Source organism: Callospermophilus lateralis, chromosome 3 (genome assembly GCF_048772815.1).
Source record: "Callospermophilus lateralis isolate mCalLat2 chromosome 3, mCalLat2.hap1, whole genome shotgun sequence".
Taxonomy (NCBI): domain Eukaryota; kingdom Metazoa; phylum Chordata; class Mammalia; order Rodentia; family Sciuridae; genus Callospermophilus; species Callospermophilus lateralis.
The window spans coordinates 157,993,546-158,013,026 of NC_135307.1; the positions used below are offsets into that span (position 1 = coordinate 157,993,546).

General features: G+C 39.0%; 1 protein-coding gene across 2 annotated transcripts in view; it reads right to left on the reverse strand.

Annotated features, from left to right (window-relative positions):
- Nucleotides 1–11,018, reverse strand: part of Pcsk2 (proprotein convertase subtilisin/kexin type 2) — a 260,446-nt gene extending 249,428 nt beyond the window's left edge. For both annotated transcript variants that reach the window (XM_076848938.2, XM_076848936.2), the window contains exon 1: nt 10,842–11,018. In XM_076848938.2, the coding sequence (XP_076705053.2) occupies nt 10,842–11,018 (177 nt within the window). The remainder of the gene's footprint in view (nt 1–10,841) is intronic.
- Nucleotides 11,019–19,481: the final 8,463 nt, after the last annotated feature.

Sequence of the window (19,481 nt, forward strand, 5' to 3'; positions counted from 1 at the left end):
ATGAATGCTCAATATCCTTACTCTTAGGATGCGTAACTCTGAGGTACATGTGACTGAGCCAGTGTTCTACAGTGAGAACTTGCTCTATAATACATACGCTATGCCTGTTTCCTTTTGTGGTCTCAGTTCTCCACTCCTGTGTTAGTATTTTCTAGAATTATCTCTTGAATAAACTACTTGCATTTAAGTCTTTGTCCCAGTGCCGACTCCAGGGGATCCAAACTAGCATACTCCTCTTCTTCCAATGTGCTAAGGTGACTCCTCCAATTTCAACAATGACTTACTCTCCAAAACCAGTGCCCATGATTGGCCCCATCCTTTCTTTCCTAGCTCTCTCCCCTCTCCCTTTCACAGCCCTGCAGGCACTCAATCCTACTTCTGTATCTAATAGTTCAAGTTCTGTTTCCTCTCTTGCTACTCCTTTCCCCCTCATGTCCGAAATTCTCTGACATTTTGTCCTAGGACCTTATCCCTTTTTTATCAGCAATCTTCCTTGGCAGACTGTTTATTGCTGAGACATAGATGAGGTTTGTGAGTGGGAATCCTTGGGCATTTGACTTTCAAGAATGAAGACCTTGTCTCTTTTTCACTTTCTTGACCTATGTCCATGGACCTTATCCCTATATTTACCCCACTCACCAACCATAGCTTCTCCTGTTCAGCTCACTTACTGTTATTTCCAATTTGCCTTCTATTTCATCGATATTCCATTTTTGAATACTCCATTTATCTTCCACCCTCACCCCAGTGGGGATGTTACTTAAGACAATGACTCATTTGTTGCTACAATAAATCCATTCTCTCCCAGTTGGCTTCTAGTCCTACCCAGAATTCACTATTTTTCTTGTGTCAGCTCTCTCTCCCATTCTCATTGGCAAATCTTATCTCCCTTGAAGCCCTATCCAGTCTACCTTCACCCTAAATATTAATTTTGCTTCTTAAGCCTTTGAAATAAATATGACTCCTAAGTGGATGTTAACATCTTATCTTCCTCTGGGACCTACAAATAGAACTTTATTAGGCCATGTTCTGTCATTAATCTCAAATGGAGGAGAGTTCCTTTTTTGTGATTAGACTATTCCCTTTACTTTTCAATAAACCAAAAAAAAAAAAAAAAAAAGATAACTTTTGGGATTGAAGAAATTCTTCCAAGAGGATTTGTGATAAAATTAGAAGCAATTTTAAGTAAGCATGAATATCAGTAATACTATAAATTATGGCTCTAAGTACAAGGTAATGTTTATATTTAGTATGATGCAAAATATATCTAACAAACATTAGAATGAGGGAGACTGAAGGTGAGGAAAAGGGCTAGCATGCAAATTTTCACAGTTTGCAACACAGTGAGGCCATAATTCACTAAATTTAAAATATGCAATTAAATAATTAAACATGTGATTAAATAAATATAATTATCTCTATGCAACATATACACAAACACACACACACTAAAATCACAAACTCCTAAATACACACACAACTTGTTTTCCTTAGTTTTAGGAAGGTATGTTAAGAATTTTTGTGTAGCAAATTTATTTGATGCTAAATAGTTTAGTTTTTCATTCATTTCCTCTCCCATTAAACTCTATAATAATTAAATAATTGAAAACTTAAATAGAAAATATGATGTGATCCCATTTCTATAAAACAATTTGCCTATCTTTGTTCTCCCTATATGTATTCACACAAAGATATCTGCAAGAAATTATGAAATGCTGGTAATTGTTATTTCTGATCAATGGGATTTAGAATAACTATAAGAAATGCTTTTCTCTAATGCTTGTTTGTATTACTAGGTACTTTTAAAAATAATAAAATCAGGAGAAGAAGTGGGTATTCATGAAAGTTAATGTCAAATATAAAGTCATAAATAAAGAGAAACCCCGCCTTTTGCAGATTTCTTCCTGCTTTTGTCAATTTTTTAAATTAGTATCCTGTAAGATTCTCATGTAGTTTGCTCTATGTTAGAAAATTGAGTTTGTGTCATTATTGCACATACAATGGAAGAGTTTGTTATATTCACCAGAAAATCTCAACACATCATAACACTATCCAAAAAGTTACATTCAGAATAGCTCTAGGGTCAGATAGTTTGTCAAGGTAGTTTAGCTCTTCTGATATATGCCTCATGTAGAAACCATCCATTAAAACACAACTATTACATTCAGAACTGCAGTGTTAACTTCAGCCAGGTATGAGCTTTAGCTACATTACCAAGTCCATCTCAATAAAATATATTTCAATTCATCAGTCAATAAAATCAAACTGCAACTCCTAATTTTAAACTATCTTCTGATTATCTGGATTTTGAACAATGGTCTACAAATCCAATAAAGAACTTTTTTTTTTTTCTGAAATGACATTTCCAAGCTTAAATGTAAAATGAAACCACTGCTTTAGTCAGCAGAAAAAGTTTGAACTTCAGGTTTTATGTTTTCTTCTCTAAGCCTAAATTCTGGTACAGGTAAATATATGATTATTGGAAACTTAATTACAGCATCACTCTCTGCCATGCTATATCATTCTTACTATAACTATAAAGACCTTTTGAAATAGAAGCTGATTTTAGATATTTGTTCAGTTGAGGAAAAAGCAGTGTAATCTCCCCTCCCCTTTTAAATTTTGATCATGTTTTAAATGCAGACTTTATTTTCTTTGCTGAAAGAGCTCATTGTTTCTACTACTGATTATTGGGAATTGTAGGGAAACAAAGAAATATGCAGGTACCCACTTGCTGATTGCCACTTGCCTCTACTTTCTAGCTGAACTGTTGCCTATAGAGAAATGCATCCTACAGAGATAGTTTCTTAAAGCATAGTTCTTCTAGCACATTCTCTCTGAACCTATGGCCAAATCACTATCTTGTGATCCAAGTATGCTCACCAGTCAGGAAATGCATACTAAGCATTCATTATGAATAGGACATATTGGCTGCCAGTAGAAGGGACAGATTAGCAAAAGGGTTTTATATTCCTTTTGGAGAAGAAAAATTAAAAATACTTTGAAAGTTGGTTAACAACATGAGATAAAAATATAAGAGTGTTCACAAGTCTTATAAAGATTATTTTGATTGTGATTTGGCTTGGTTCAGTTGAAAGCTTTAGAGATTCACTCCAGCAAGATAAGAAAAGGGGTATTTATTGACAGCATATTAGTTTGGGTAAGGATGGTACTATAAAGATAAACCTCCAAATCACATTTCCTTAATGTAATAGCAGTTTATTTCTCACTTATCAAAGGCCTTCTGAGTCAGGAATCAGGGATCTAGACTCCTTTCATTTGACATTTGGCTTCCAGAGTTGCTGTTCTCAACCATATCAAGCCTCAGAAGAAAGAAAACAGAGAATCAGTTGATAAGGAATCTTTATACATCAGGCATGAAAGGCTGCTTACACAACCTAGCCTAGAACTGTCTGTCATATGTTTACAATTACCACAGAGCAGGATGAGAAATGTGGTATTTTACAGCCCATAAGGAAGGGGAAGCAAGTATGGTGATTAGGGCTTTAGCCACTATCACAGATGTCTTTTTGCTGGAAAGTGAAACTGGAAAGCCATTAATAGCTTAGATGAATACTTGAATATCTCAAGTCCTATATAGGCTCTCTCATGGTAACTGTAGTCTCCTCTCTATAGCTACTAGTTAGTCAAATTTTCTAACAAAGCCAGTACATTGGTTGCAACAATTACCCATGGTCTTTAGTGAATTAAATGTACTTGATTATTTGGTAAGGTTACTTAATGGACTGTGATTAGCTCATAGATGAATTGTCATTGGTCCAGGGGCCTTTTCTTCCCCTAATCCATTGTCATTTTTGCAAAAGGAAAAGCCACAACTACTTCTATATGTAAAGGAACATTATCAGGCTACCATCTTGTTATTAACTACTATATTTAACTACTTTAGTTAAATAAAAAATAACTAAAAAATAAGTATTTTATTCCGTGCATTCAACACTGTTCAGATCTTACATACACTATTTTATTTATTTTTCACAATTACCATTTCTTTAATTGTCTTTTAAAACAAATTTTTTGAGACAGGCTCTCTCTATGTTGCCTAGGCTAGCCTCCAACTCCTGCACTCAAGTGATTCTCCTGCCTTAGCCTCCCAAGTAACTGGGACTACAGGTGTATGATACCATGCCTGGTAACAACCATCTTTTATTAATTATTTGCAGAAGGCAACAAACTTTTGAGTGAAGTTTCTAATGCTGTCTAACAAAGACAGTATATTGGTTGCAACAATTACCATGGTCTTTAGTGAATTAAATGTCTAACTTAAAATACCATTATCTTTACCTTTCAACATTGCTATTTCTGGTTTCCTTCAGTCACAAGAGATCCATTGGATATAGTGAGTATTGTAATAGTTCTGACTAGTGTCAGGGGGAAAAGGAACAGATTATATTTAACTAAAGTTTCACATGGACTGAGAATGCTCTGGTCTGGGTCAACTAGAGAGGAACTGAGGGAAAGCTTAAACTTGATCTAAGACATAACGTGTTAAATTTGGTTTGAAAAAGAATTAATGGTAACCATGCCTAGTGAAGTAAGGTGGATATTTTCTCTTGCCTACCATGCTACTAGATCTTATAGGTTTAGAACTGTTCTTTAAGGGCTTTGTAGATAGGAATCCTTTTGGAAATATGTAGGCTCAAGTCTATGTCCTGTTTTTCACGTCTTCCCCATCCCCCCACAATGCCAATCTTAATCTAGGGGAAAAAAAATGGAATAAGAGATGAGGGGATACTTCTAGGAAACACTTCTTTTGAATGACAATTGACTGACTAATATAGTGAGAGTAAAATTATATAATCCAGATCCAGTATTGTTAGAATGTTAAGGTACCATTAAATGGGTAGAAGTAGATATTCTGACAAAATTTCATATCCATAATAGGCAAATAAATCCTACAAATAAAAAAAGATGGAAAGGCCAGAAGAAAAATGCATACAATAAAAAATATGGAAAGCCCCAGAGAAAAAATATTCAGGGCAAAAGACCTGAACAAATACTATACAGAAGAGTACATACAAATCACCAAAGGGCCTATGATAAGGAATTCCACTTTAAAGGTCATAAGGGAAATTTCAATCAAAATCATAATGAGACACTACTGCACACCCAATAGAATGGCTTACAGAAAAATAATCAATAAAATATCAAATATTGGTGAGAATGTGGAGCAACTGGAATTCTCAAGTACTTGTAGTGGGATTATAAATTGGCATAGTGACTTTGAGAAACTGTGTGGCTGTCTAATGTAACAAAAAATCTGAGATGACCCCAAGATTTCTGCTCTCTGGTGTACATGCCCTGGGTAATCACCTCCCTCGTGTGTGGGCAGTCTAGTCTGTAAATCTGATGGGTTTCATTCTTCTGAGTAGATTACTCAAAGGTGAAGGGATTTGTCAAGGTAATTAGGGTTCCAAATCACTTGATTTTTCAATCAATCAAAAGAATCAGAGGAGAAATTATCCTGGTGGTTCAGACTGAATCAGGTTAAACTGAAAAAGGAATTGACCCCTCCCAAAGGAAGAGACTGGAAGGGTAAGAGTGTGTGAGTAGTTATTGAGGAAGTTATGTTGAGCTCATGAAGGTGGTTTCCAGGAGCTGCAAGTGGTCCTGGCTCAGTAACCAGTAAGAAAGTGAAGACTTCAGGTCTAAAACCACAAGGAATGAAATACTTCTAAAACCCCAAATATGCTTGGAAATGGATTGTTTCCTTTTCATGCCTCTAGATGAGGACACAGCAGGATGATGATGTGTCAGGACTTGGCAGAATCCTCATCTGAAATGCACCAGATTTCTTGCCCATGTTAGCTGCAAAACAGCAAATCCGTGTGGTTAGAGGCCACTCAGTTCTAGTGACTTGTTCTGTAGCAGAAGAAAAACCAATGAAATCTCCTAAAGCCAAATGTATGCATACTCAGCAATTCCCTTCCTAGGAATTCCCAACAGAAGGTGCACATTAATTTACCAAATACATATACAGTCATCCTTTGTTATCTGACAGGGATTGGTTTCAGGATGGCATTATATAAAATGGTATAAATTTTCAATATAATCCACACACATCTTTCCTTATGTACTGTAAGTCTCCTCTAATTACTTACAATACCTAATACAATGTAAATGCGATGTAACAGTCATTATCCTGTATTGTTCAGGGAATAATGACAGAAAAAAACCTGTATATGTTCAGTAAAGACACAATATTTTTTCAAATATTTCCTGATATTTGAAAATATTTGGTTGAATTTATGAATATAAAACTGCCTGGATATGGATGGCTAACTGTACTTTGATATCCACCAAAGCAATATTTATAGTAGCCAAAAGGGTATCAGTCTGCTCAGAGGCATGGCAAAGGAACAATCCACTTCTGAGCATATTCAGGTTTTTAGAAGAATTTCATTCCTTACAGTTTTAGATATAAAGTCTTCATTTTCTTGTTGGTTACTGTGCAGGGACCACTTGCAGCTCCTGGAAGCCACCTTTGTGTGCTCACAGCATAGCTTCCTATAGCTATTATATTTATAATAGCCCAAACCCAAGTGAGCAGGAGGTGCCTTATGGATCCTGGTAATATTGTTTCCAGTCTGGGTTTTGATTACACAAGTGTGCTCATTTTGTGAAAATATTAAGCTGCTCTCTTTCCTAAATTTAATTATATTATACATCCATAAAAGTAAAATGATCAGAAATTAATTTTATTACTTGATAGCACAATTATTAGTTGATTATTTTTAGAATTTAAAAATTCTCACATATAAAAATGGTTAGGTGATTTTACCTGTGTAATCACCCCAGCATTAATCCTCTAAAGGCAAAATAGACCATAATAAAACAAAAATTCCGAATCATTTTTTAAACCTTAACTCCTGACTTTTTTTAAACTTAACTCTTAGTTTTTGTCCAATCCTCAGTACATTGCTTCAATAAATAATTTGCTTCTGTTTCAAGAGAATTGAAATTTGTGGTGTATTGAGAATTTAAAGGTAGTCTTTGTAATCATGCCTTTGCCATTATTGTAAGCTCACACCCTCAGGTTATACTGATAAAAAAAAATTTACCCTCCACAAACCTTTCAAAAAGTAAGCATAGATATTTTTACTCTATTTTAAAAGGAAAATAAATGTTTTCTAATGGTCTTATAAGAATAAAATCATTAAATAATTGATTAGTACTGTTCTAATATGTCATATACAGGACATTATGCTAGATATTGGAGCTAGAAAATTATGTCACTTTTCCTTTTGGAAGATTTATAATCCATGTGAAGAAGTATGTACACATACACTATTTGATAACATAGTTCATATGTTGATATAAAATAAATGGTAAATATTCAAAAAGGTGAAACGGAAAGAAAAGAAAGGGGAAATATCAGAATTATAAAATGGTCCTTAAGGCACAGCTCTTGGTTGTCAGGGTGGTTTCCTGAAGGCAGCATGATATAGAAAAACAATTACTTCCCTTCAAGCAAATTTAATTTTAAATTTGAGCTCTTTTATTTTGCAGCTATGGAAAAAGTCACTTAAACTCTTTAAGATTTATATCTTTAAGATTTTTATCTAAGAATGAGGGTTAATGCCAAAAATTTCTACTACAAGATTTTTGAGGTTCAAATGAGATAATTTAGCCAAGTAGCAGATTCTCTTAGTCTACATTGCTGCCCCTTCATGTGGATGAATAAATGACCATGGAGACTCTTTGGTATCTGACACACTATTGCATGGTTCAGAAGGGAGTTGAGAAGCTTCGAGGGGTCACAGCATGAAAGGAGAAGGACATATGGGAATTTAAAATGCAAAATAACAGATAACAGAAGTCAGCAAAAGTACAGGGTGATATACTGTAAGCAAAACAGGACAGTAGGAAATCTGAAATAATAAAACTGAGAAAGTTTTGTCAAAGGCTGGCAAGCACAGTAATGTGCTGGTTATGGTGAGGACACCAGAAATACAGATAGTATCATCCCTGAATATTTAGCTTTCCAGTGGAAAGTAGCTACACTCATCTTTACACATGATGACACAGGACACAAGTGATACTAACTTCTGTCCTGCAGGCTTTACCATTTGGCCCCATAGGAGTTTGGAGAAATCTTATTTTGTTCCATAACATCAGGGAAGATTCAGATTAGGTGTGAAGCATGGGTAACACATGGATACAAAGGAGGAAAAGAGGGTTTAGTCCAGAAAGGTGTTGTGCAATGCAGTCTAACCTACAGAAATATCTCATCATAGACTTATTGTTGCTTAAATGTGTATCAAGGCAAAGATCACTGGAATTGTTTAAGGGGTACTACCTGAGAGGTTATGGAGAGTTTAGGAGACAGATGATTCCCATTCCTCCCAGATAGAAATTGCAGATTGGAGATTGTGATGCAAAATCAGTGGGCTCCTCTCCAAGGAAGAATGGGGGAGAAAGAGGCCTTATTATCTGACTTTTACCCCCCAATACAACCACCTTGTCATTTTAAAGTAAATCTACTGAAATGATTCATATTTGATGGGATTGTCTCTACACTTTCTTGCTTGCATCCCATTATCAAAACTGTGAATCCCTCATTAAGCTGTTTGTTCCTATGGAAAAAAAATAAAAACCTCTCAGAGAATTAATAAGTTATACTATCAGTCTCAGCTATACCCAAATGTGATTAGGTTTCCAAGATCAGATATAAGGGCATATTTTCTTTTTCTTCTCTTTTTTTTTTCATATTTTTATTGGTGCGTTATAGTTGTACTCATTGATAGGGTTTGTTGTTACATATTCATACATGCACACAGCATAACAATATAATTTGGCCATTATCATTTCCCAGAACTTTCCCCCTCCCTCCCTGCCTCCCACTCCTGGTCCTTTTACGCTATGGATCTCTCTCTCTCTCTCTCCTCTCTCTCTCTCTCTCTCTCTCTCTCAGTAGATCCACCCTTAAGGGCATATTTTCAAAGAAGGAGGAAAAGGGGAGATAAACTAACTAATAGCAATATCTGCTTGCCCTCGGGAACTGTGCCTGGCAGAGAGAGGGAGCCACAGGTACATCTGCATCAGCTGCAACCCTTAACACTCAAGAATTAAGGATCCTTTTTCATCATACCCCAAAGCCCACAAACCCTGCAAGCACCTCCCTTGGTTTGCTATGTTACTTAAGGACTCCAGTACATAAAGGTTCCCAATAACTGTCAGTTGTTAATAATCACTGTTACATCTTATAATGGCGCCTGGGTCCTGGGTCTTGCCAAGTTTAGAGAAGGGAGGAAAGAAGGGGAATCTGCTTGTTTATGGTGTTGGAAGCGCTCTGGAAACAGCCTCCAGGCCCTGGGCCAGAAGGACATGGGACTGCTCCCCCGGCTGGCGCCTTCTGGTCCCTGCTCCACCCACGCTTCCCGGGAGCAACAAGTTCTCTTCTGTGAGACCCGCCTGCGCGCCACTGGCAGACCCGGTGCCTCCTCCAAGACCGCTGTCAAATTCTTGCCAAACACACCTGGGGGGGGGGGGATCGCTGCGGGTGCCTACGCCCTACGGAGGCGGGAGAGCCCGCCGCACCTGAAGGAGCCCTGGCTGTGGTTGGGAGAAAGGCGGGAGGCGTAAGAGTCCGGACAGAAGAGACGCTTAGGAGCCCCAGTCCGCGCGGCCCTTCAAGGCAAAAGCAACGACTAAGAGCATCCCCTGCCTTATCTCAGGCGTCTCTCCTCGTGGGATCTGGAGCGAAGAGATAGTGCCTGCAATCTTACTGACCTACACCCAGTCCTCTGGTAGCCAAAGGGCACCTCTCTGTCCTTCGGGTTCCCCTTGCCCCAGCATATTCCCTCATCCTCACTCCACCCCAACTGGCCGCGCTTCCTCTATGGACACTCGAGATCACAGACACAGATTATTTAGCGGGAAGAGCAAGCCAGTCAGCTCTGGCCCCTGCTCAGAGCTCTCGTCTCTCCTTTCAAAATGGGCACCCGGAGTCCCCTAAGGAGTGCGGAGGCGTCCAAGGCTGGGAGCCTCATCCAGCGTCCTAAACAATTGAACTCTGACAACTTCTGGGAATGGGGATCCCCGCGCTTTCCTGGGAAAGCCAGGCTGGCCGCCCACATATTAGGAGAGGGCACCTGGACTACCCAGAAAGGAATCCCCCTCAAAATCTACTTCTGCTCCACTCCTACACCAGGAGTTGGGAACTAGGAAGCCAAACAGGAGTGCGCTCCGGGGGGCGGGTGGTCGTGGGGGGTGGAGGGAGTAGGGGGCGACAGCGTGTAAGTTCTGCCCGGATTTTGGAAAGAGACCAGTTCATGGGTTCAAGTCTCCTAGAGTCAGGAAGCTCTTGTTCCCAGAAGGGCAGGGACCGAAGGCACTGGGAGGAAAGTCCTCCAGGCGCAGGGTCAGGGAGCGGCGAGGTAAATTGCAATGGGCAATCTTTGATCCCTGTCGGTGGGAAACTATTCTTTCTTCGGGAGATGGGGGTGGGGGAGACGTCCCTGGCAAAGCAGCCAACATCAAGCCCAGCTGTTCAGGGCTTCATCTCTTCGTCCCCAGGCAATCTGGAGAACTTGGTACCTCGGACAGCAGCCCGGGCGCATGGCATCCTTTGCGATGTGTTATCCTATTTGCACTACCAAGTCAAAGAGCAATAAATTATTTTGATGACCTTACTACTACAGACGAAGGACATTTTAATTACATAACCCGTAAAAAATCACCAGAGGCAATGTCGTGTTAAAGAGCCGATGGCAGAATATCTGCATCGCATGAAAAAGAGAGCAAACTTGCAAATCTGCAAGGAGATTGCGCAGGGCTCCTCTCGTTTTGAAACAACATGCGAAATGCATGGGAAATCTTACCTTTCGGACTCCAAAGCCGTGTTCTGCTGCAACTTGGCGAGCTTCTTCCTCTCCCCCTTTATGCAACTCCACAAGAAAATGATTCGTGAAGACTGGTTTCTCGGCAGATGCAAAAACCATGACACAGAAGAGAAGCCCAGCGGCTGCCTTCCACTGGGAGCCACAACCACCCTTCATCCTTCTTTGGGAGTGAAAAGTGGGGTTAGAAGGAGCGCAGGCTGGTGGAGCAGGGGATCCGAAGGGGAAGGTGCAAATAAAAAATAGATATGTAGTTTTTTGTTGTTGTTGTTGTTTTAAAAAATCTTTGTATGAAGAAAGACTGAATTGGGGCTTGGAAAGCAGCAAATCAGTGTGTGTTCTCCTCCAGCATCTGGCTGGCGGGGAGGCTGTGTAGTCAGGCGGCCCGGCTAGCTGGCAGGGGTGCGAATGTGGGGAGCTGTGTGTACCGGAGAGAAAGAGCGAGTGTATGTCGGTGCTTGATGCTAAATCTGCATTTTCAGCTCCTCCTCGGCTTCAATTCCACTGGGGCTGGAATCGAGCACCAGCCTGGGTGACGTGCGCCCGACAGCGGCCAATGAAGGCCGGAGTAGCAGCGGGCCCCGCCCTGGGCCGCCCCGAGCCCGCCCCCGCCCGCCCCCGGCCCGGCCGGTCCGCCTCCGCCGGCTGGGGGCGCAGCGCCTCGAGTCCGTGCCCCCACCCCTGTCAGCACCCGGAGAGCTCCCCCATCTCTGCCCGGGCGGCCACGCACCCAGGAGAATCCCCCCAGCTGTAATCAGGCCGGCGGCGGCGCCGGAGTGATGTCATTGTTTGTGGAAATCTGTGAGGGCTCAAGGAAGGGAATTACGGGGTGTACCGCTCACGGAGGCCCCGAGGGGAGCCCGGCACCGGCCTCTCCCTGTTCCTGTTCCTTGCTTATTTTTTTCTACAAAAACAACTCTCTTACACACGCACGCACGCACACACACACACACGCACGCACGCGCGCGCACACACTCACACAGTCCAGGCGTGCTTGCTTTCCCTTTCCCCAATAACAAAGCAAATATTAACCTCCTCCCGCCACTTTGGGCAAATCCCAAGGGAGGTTTGCTCCGCTTCCCGGCGCCCCTTCTAGGGATGACCCAAGGGGGCAAGAGTGTAGGAACCTTCTCTGGGCTGTTTTTGTTCTTCTGTAGGCTCCGAACAGGCCAGGAACTAAGCAGCTGGGAAGCCAGCGGGAGACCCGGCTCTCCCCCGTCCGCGATAGCGATTAGAAGACTCCCCTGCGGGAGTCCGGGCGGCACCTCCAAGATTGCTTTCTGTAGAGACGCGGCCAGACGGACTCACCTGGAGGCACATTCTCAGACTTGGGAGACTTTCCTCTACCCAAGGACAGAGAGGGTGTGAATTTGAGAAGGTGTAGCCACGGATTCCAGGAGCTGGGTCAAGACTTTCTCGCTGGGCTTCTTCAGCTGGAGGCAAATTCGAACCAAGTGGCGGGGGGAGGTGGGGGTCAACTAAGTTATCCAGTTAAGAAATAGGCACTCACACTCGTGTTTGTTAATTACTAACTACTGATTTCCCTTTCTTAGCTGAGTGGGTGGAAGTAGACATGCTCTGCCTGTAATGAAATGAGGACAATTGCTCTTAAGCAACTCAAATATTGTTGAGTTACAGAGTATTTACACTCATCTTGTTTATCATTTAGCAAAGTTCAAAATCCTGCCTTATGACAGAGACTCTTTCTTAGGTGCTTGCTTGAGTGTATGCAGAAGAGAGGCAATGTTGGAAGGAAATGTTTGGAATTACATCACACACACACACACACACACACACACACACGCGCGCGCGCGCGCGCGCGCGCGCTTCCTTTGCACTTTAACACAAAGTCACCATCTATTGCAGAGGAAAGCACTCTTGATAGAAATGAATACATTCTCAATGCCACGGGTCATACTGTCATCAAAGATCTGGTTGTAGTCATAGTTGGTTACCCCGGAGCACTTGCAAACATTGCCAAAAAAAGGAAAAAAGAATTTAAAAAAGTGGGCCATGATGAAGGTTTTGATTAAAATGTAAGAAGTCCCATTTTTACCCCGTATACAGATTGCAGAATCACATCGGTTACACATCCATTGATTTACCTATTGCCATTCTAGTGTCTGTAAAAATGGGAGTTCATAACCCACTTGAATCAAAGTGTGAAATATGATATATCAAGAACTATGTAATGTTTTGAACAACCAACAATAAAAATTAAAAAAAAACAAAAAAATGTAAGAAGTCTATAAGTTATTATTGTTATGATTACTTAAATTCCTTTAAGAAAACTATCATGAAATGCTGAGAAGTTTGTATTGTAAGACATGTGCTAAAGATGAAAGGAGCCAGAGTGAAAATAAGGTTTCTGGGAAAGTATTAATTAAAGGGAGCAGATCAGTTCTGGATGTCTGGGTTTGTTGCACAGGAACTTATTTCTGCCAAAGTTCTTTTTTTTTTTCTTTTTCTTGATCCCTATTTTGCTGTATAGCTTATCCCCTCAGTCATCTGTTTGACAACAACACAAGGTTTTCTTAGTTAAACACCTTCAACATTTTTTCTCTCTCTTCCATATATATATATATATATATATATATATATATATATATATATATATTTTTTTTTTTTTTTTACAAATTAAAGTACCCAATTGGTAGAAAGCAATACCGCATGGTTCTTCCTGCGCTGTATTGACATTTGAGAAAAAGTGGCATCAAATGCAAAAATTACATTAGATAGACCCACATTCATAGAGAGCATTTGAAAAGCAACAACGGAGATAAAATCCAAGTCTTTAGAAAAATAGATCTGAAGAGAATCAAATAAGTCAATTTAGAAGATTATGGGTGTCGCAAAATAGCACTGCTAATGTAGCTAAATCTCTCTGAAAATGAACATGAAATTACTGCCTATTTACAGATATTTATTAATTTTTTCTGAAACCACAGAGCAATACTTCATTTCCTAAATAAATTCCAAACATGAAATGCTGGTAAGTATTGAATTTTTATATTCCTATGGTTTGAGTATGGTTTGTCTTCTATGAAGTTCATGTAGAAATTTGATGGCTGGTGTGGAGGTGTCAAGAGGTAGGGCCTATAAGTAATGATTGGATCTTGAGAGTTCTTCCCCTCATGAATGCAATAATTCATTCATGGATTAAGAGGTTTATGAGTTACCCATGGAGTGGTTTTGCTATAAAACAGAGCTTGGTCTGTCTCATTATGGGATGTTCTTTCTCCATTATGTTTGATGCAGCAAGAAGTCTCCAGATGCCAGCATCATTTTTGTGAACTTCCCCAAGGCTAAATTACCTCTATTCTTTATAAATTATCTGGCCTCAGGTATTTTGTTATAGCAACAGAAAATTAACTAAGACATACATCTACATTTTGAGTAATTAAAACCATATACAATTGGGTACAAACAAAATAAAACCTGAATGACTAATTAAAATAAGTTATGTTCAATGGTTTATGTAGAATGCCATTCATAATAATATTTCCAGAACAGCAAAAGAAATCAAAAGAGAATTTTCTGTGATGCAAATGTTAAATTTTTATTGTACAATAGGGCAAGCCAGTAGAGGAAATGTATTGATACATTATATTGATATTTGAGATGTGTTATTGTTTGAATAGAAAGTGGCTCTTAAAAGTTCAGGTGTGAGACAATGTAAGAACATTCAGAGGTGAAATGATTTGGTTATGAGAGGTATAACCTAAGCAATGGCTTAATTGATTAATATGGATTATATGGGTGTTAACTATTGGCAGGTAGAATGTGGAGGTGGGAGGTGGGTCACTGGGGGCATGCCTTTGAGGTTTATATTTTGTCTGTGGAAAAAAGAGCTCTCTTTGCCTCCTAACTGCCATGTCCTGAGCTGCTTTCCTCTGCCATACTCTACAGCCATGATGTTCTGCCTCCCCTTGGGCCCAGAACTATGGAATCAGCCATCTATGGACTGAGATATCTGAAGCAAAGAGCCAAATATTTCCTCCTCTAATTGTTCTTGTCAGGTCTTTTGGTCACAGCTATGCAAAAGCTGACTAAAACAAAATGCAAGTACAGCTCCAGATGTGCACACATGGTGCTCTTTCAGATAACTATTACTCAAGCTCCTTTTTCTAATACCAATAGTGATTTTGGAGAAAGAAGGTAAATGGGAAGGATAATGGCAGTGGCGTATTTGAGAATTGACCCAGCAGCTGGTTGCCAGGAACTCTATTTCAGACTTTGCTATCATTGGCTGTATATGAGACTTGATTTAAACTATTGCACCTCTCAAAGTCTGTATTTCTTCATCTGTAAAAAGATGCTGTTGGGCAGGGCATGGTGGCACATGCCTGTAATCCTAGCAACTCTGGAGGCTGAGGCAGGAGGATTTCAAGTTAGAGGCAAGCCTTAGTAAGTGAGACCCTAAGCAACTCAGCAAAATCCTGTCTCAAAATAAAAAGTAAAAAGGGATGGGGATGTGGCTCAGTGGTTAAGTGCCCCTGAGGTCCAATCCCCAGTAGTAAAAACACAAACAAAACAAAACAAAACAAAAACTATTGAATTAAAACCTTCCAGATCCAAAAATATAAACTTTAAAGAGATGCTAAAGCACAGTGTATAATGTAGAAAGCATATTGGTAGCTTGAGAAATGTTGAGGACAATCATACTTTTTGATAATATTATGGTGGCCAACAGATTTACTTCTTTTTATAAACTTCCCCCAAACTTTACTGATTTTAAGAAAATAACTGGCACAAAGAGATTGACATTCGGTACCAGGTATGAAAGTCACCAACATCTCGAGGTACTTTTAATATATCTACTGTTGTATTTATAGCAATAACATGAAGTATTTGGTTATGGTTAAGATGTGCCACAGAACCCCACTGTCTCTTTGCAGATGCCTTGTAAATACCAGAATATTCATCTCATGACTTCATAACTGTAAATCAATAGTTCTCTGAGTGATTAAAAAATTCAACCCATTTAAAGCACTAATAGGATTCTCCCATTCAGATGTACTTCTAGAAGGAAGACTTTGGACCCACAGAGCAGCAGATCAAAGATAACCTACCAGGGGGTGGGGGAACAGAATGAGCTGAAAGCAGTCCTAGGGAGGCTATTGGACCTTTAAATATTCTTTGGATCATTATAATAAAAATCTCATGTTTCTGTTTAAATATAACCTTGTTAAAAATGTACTTCTCCATCTTCGCTACATTCACTCTGAGTACATTGAATGCGGTAATGATACTTTCATTGGGCAGTAACAATTCTCTATCATATTTACTACCAAGTTTTTCAAGCAGATTCTTTTTACAGCCCCTGCCCTCCCTGTTCTCTCAACCCCAGCCCATACTCAAGATTTCTGAAATACTAATACCTCTTGTAATGGTTTAGATGTGTAGTGTCTCCCAAAAGCTCATATGTAAGATAATGCAAAAAAATTCAGAGGGGAAATTATTAGATGAGAGGTATGACCTAATCAGTGGATTAATCCACTCACAGGGATTAACTGGGTGCTAACTAATGGCAGGAAGGGTGTGGCTGAAGGAGATAGTTTACTGGGGACCTGCATGTAGGGTATATATTCAGTCCCTGGTGGGTGGTGCTTTCTGATTGCCATATCCTAAACTGCTTTTCTTCTCCACACCCTTCTGCCAAAATACGTTGCCTCACCCTGTGCTCAGAACTATGGAGTCAGACATCTATGGACTGAGACCTCTGAAACCATGAGCCCCAAATAACTTTTCCTCCTCTAATTGTTTATGTCAGGTCTTTTGGTCACAGGGGCAAAAAAGGCTGACTAAAACAACTCTATAGATTTCTGCAAAATTTTTATCTCAATATTAAATTTTTTTCCCTCTCCAAGCAATTCTTATTTTTAAAGATCTCATCTCATTTTCCTGTGATATTTATCTACAATCTTGCATTTGCTGTAAATTAACATTGAATTGCTTGGGACATTTTGTTAGTTTTGTTACATACCCACTCCTTCTAAATCATTGGGATTCAGTTGGTTCTCTCTGTTACTCCTCTAACTTTTGCCAACTATACATTTTCCTTAAATGACCTATCTCTGTTTGTCCTTCATTTGAAATTCTCAGCTGAATTTTGTTATCTAAAACCATCTTAAATAAATATAGTGGGAATAACTCATGCAATTTCATCAAGTGTTTTATTAAGTCATTGAATTTAGAATGGTTTGGGTTTATATTAACTTTGTAACTTCATCAACAAGTCACTAAATTTATTCAGACTAGCCAACTCTTCCTAAACAAGAGCTACTTTTTGCCTCTTTATTTTTCAGGACAGTGAAAATTTATTTCTTGTGTTAATTTAAGTTCTATTATTTTGATAGGATTTGAAGTAGCTAAATAATGAGGACCAAAGGCCCTTTTAATCTTCTTTTGAAAATTAGAAACACATTGCTATTCACTATCTTTAGATTCCTCTCCAGGTCTACAGGACTACAAAATAATGTTTGCTCACTTGGAAAATTAATTAGTTATTTCTTAGGGCTTATTGGAACATTGCTATTGTCTGTAGAAAGTGATTACCTATTCATGAATTCTTTACTTTGTGTTATTATTTCCCTTTTATTTTTCATAATCTTTAAAAAATTACAGTAACTCTTCCTCAATTCATGCTTTGAAAGATTATGGAAATTACCTTTAATAGGGAGATTTTGTGCTTCTCAAAATACCTATAATGTAGAATTAACTCAAAATGGAAAAAGTACATGGCTTATTAGCAAATATAAGTTGGGATTTAAAAAAGATAAAAATTTTATGTTTAAAATAGAAGTTCACACATTAAAAGTTATGTGTATTAGTTCTGTAGGGTCAACTCTGCCAGCTGTAACAAAACAAAATTCTAGGACTGTTTTTACTTTGACCTGAAATAGACAATTCTACATTGTTTAGAATCAATTTGAATGATCTATTCCAAGAAGAGGAATCAATGCATAATATTATTTAACATGCTGGAAGAATAGTTTTAAAGTTATGGCTTAGTTCTAAGATATGCCATTTTTATTCCTTTGAAAATATTCTGTCCTTTCAAAATTTGAAAAAAAAACATGGCAAAGTTTATTTTTAGGAAACTTCATCATGCAATATCCACTTCATCTTCTTATGATACTGGAGAGAGTGCAACAAAAAGTACTTTCTTTTAGATTTTTCTAGAACCAACTGTTCGACACTATCTCTAGTGGCTTTGTAGATTTATTTTAAAGATTCTATTCATATAGAACCTAGTTGGAGCTACACTTAGTTTCTAACAACACAGTCCATTATGCATTAGTTTATGCTAGAGGTTACATACTAGTTGCATCTGACATGCAGGTATGTTTGTTTTGGATCCAGATGTAATTAAAAATAGTCACAGTCCATTAAGGAAGAATCACTTCCCAGGAAAGTGGCTTCTTTTGGAATAACCAAAGTTTGGCAACATGTTTGAAATTAGCCAGAGTAAGTGGTTCCATCCCATATAATAAGTTCTGGGTTTCCCAGTTTGCGGAATTCTCACCTAGCTTCCTGATTTCTGTGTTTTGCATTTCTCACCTGATCCCTAAAGTCACCTGAGTATTTTACTTCTAGATTAAACAGTTTATGAGGTCTTGATTCATTTTGTTACAGAAATTTTAAATAGCATCTTTAGCAGAACACATTCAAATAATATGGAAATAAAAATGAATTCTCTAAACTATTAGCATAGATGTAAAAAAAAAAAAAAATGAAACCCAGTCTTCCAGAATACAGATTTTTAGGGAAAGGCTCTTTTTATCCATGTTTGATAACATTGAATAGACAAATAGGCATTACTTTCCTTTTCAGATAATAAAAACCTTTGCAAATATCTAGTATGGTCAGTTTTTATGTCCTGTGCTTTGCTGTAAGGTAGTTCTCAGAGGAATTCCAGGAGGAGAGAAAACCAGGATTGCTGACATGAGAGGAGTGAAAGGTTCAGGAACAGTATGAATTGATCTACTAATGCCCAAAGTGGCTGAGGGAAGGCTCTGAAGTGGAGGTTCCTTTGACTTTGGCTCGGTGTCATTTTTGTCATGACTGAGGTAAACCACTTCACTCTCTTGGTCTCAGGGTAAAGTTTGGGGTGGGCATTATTACGTAGACTAATTGTGTCTAAAGCCATGTTTAAGGGAGAATATTATAGACCAAGTCCTTATCTCTCTTATGCATCCCATATCTCTTAAGACATGCTGCAATGTACACAAAGCCCAGAAATGTGGTTATATAAAGTGCAGAAGTCAACTGTTGCCATTCTAAAGCTGTGTAACAAGTCACCATACACTTAATGGCTTACAATAAGTGTACTGGGCTAGGTTTGTTGAGCAATGATCTCACATGGCTTCAGGTTGGCTCAGCTTGGTTCCACCCTGCATTTGGTTTATGTCTATTCCACATCCACATATTTATTCTGAAGTCTGGGCTTGAGTGCCAGTAATTACCAAAAGCATGATTTTCTTCTGGCTTTCTGTTAGTCCTCAAAAGCCAAGCCAAGTCATGCAAAAATACTTATGATTTTGTGCTGCATCATGTCTACTAATGTATATTGGACCAACCAACTCATGTGTCCCAGCTGAACACTATCCATAGTGAGAG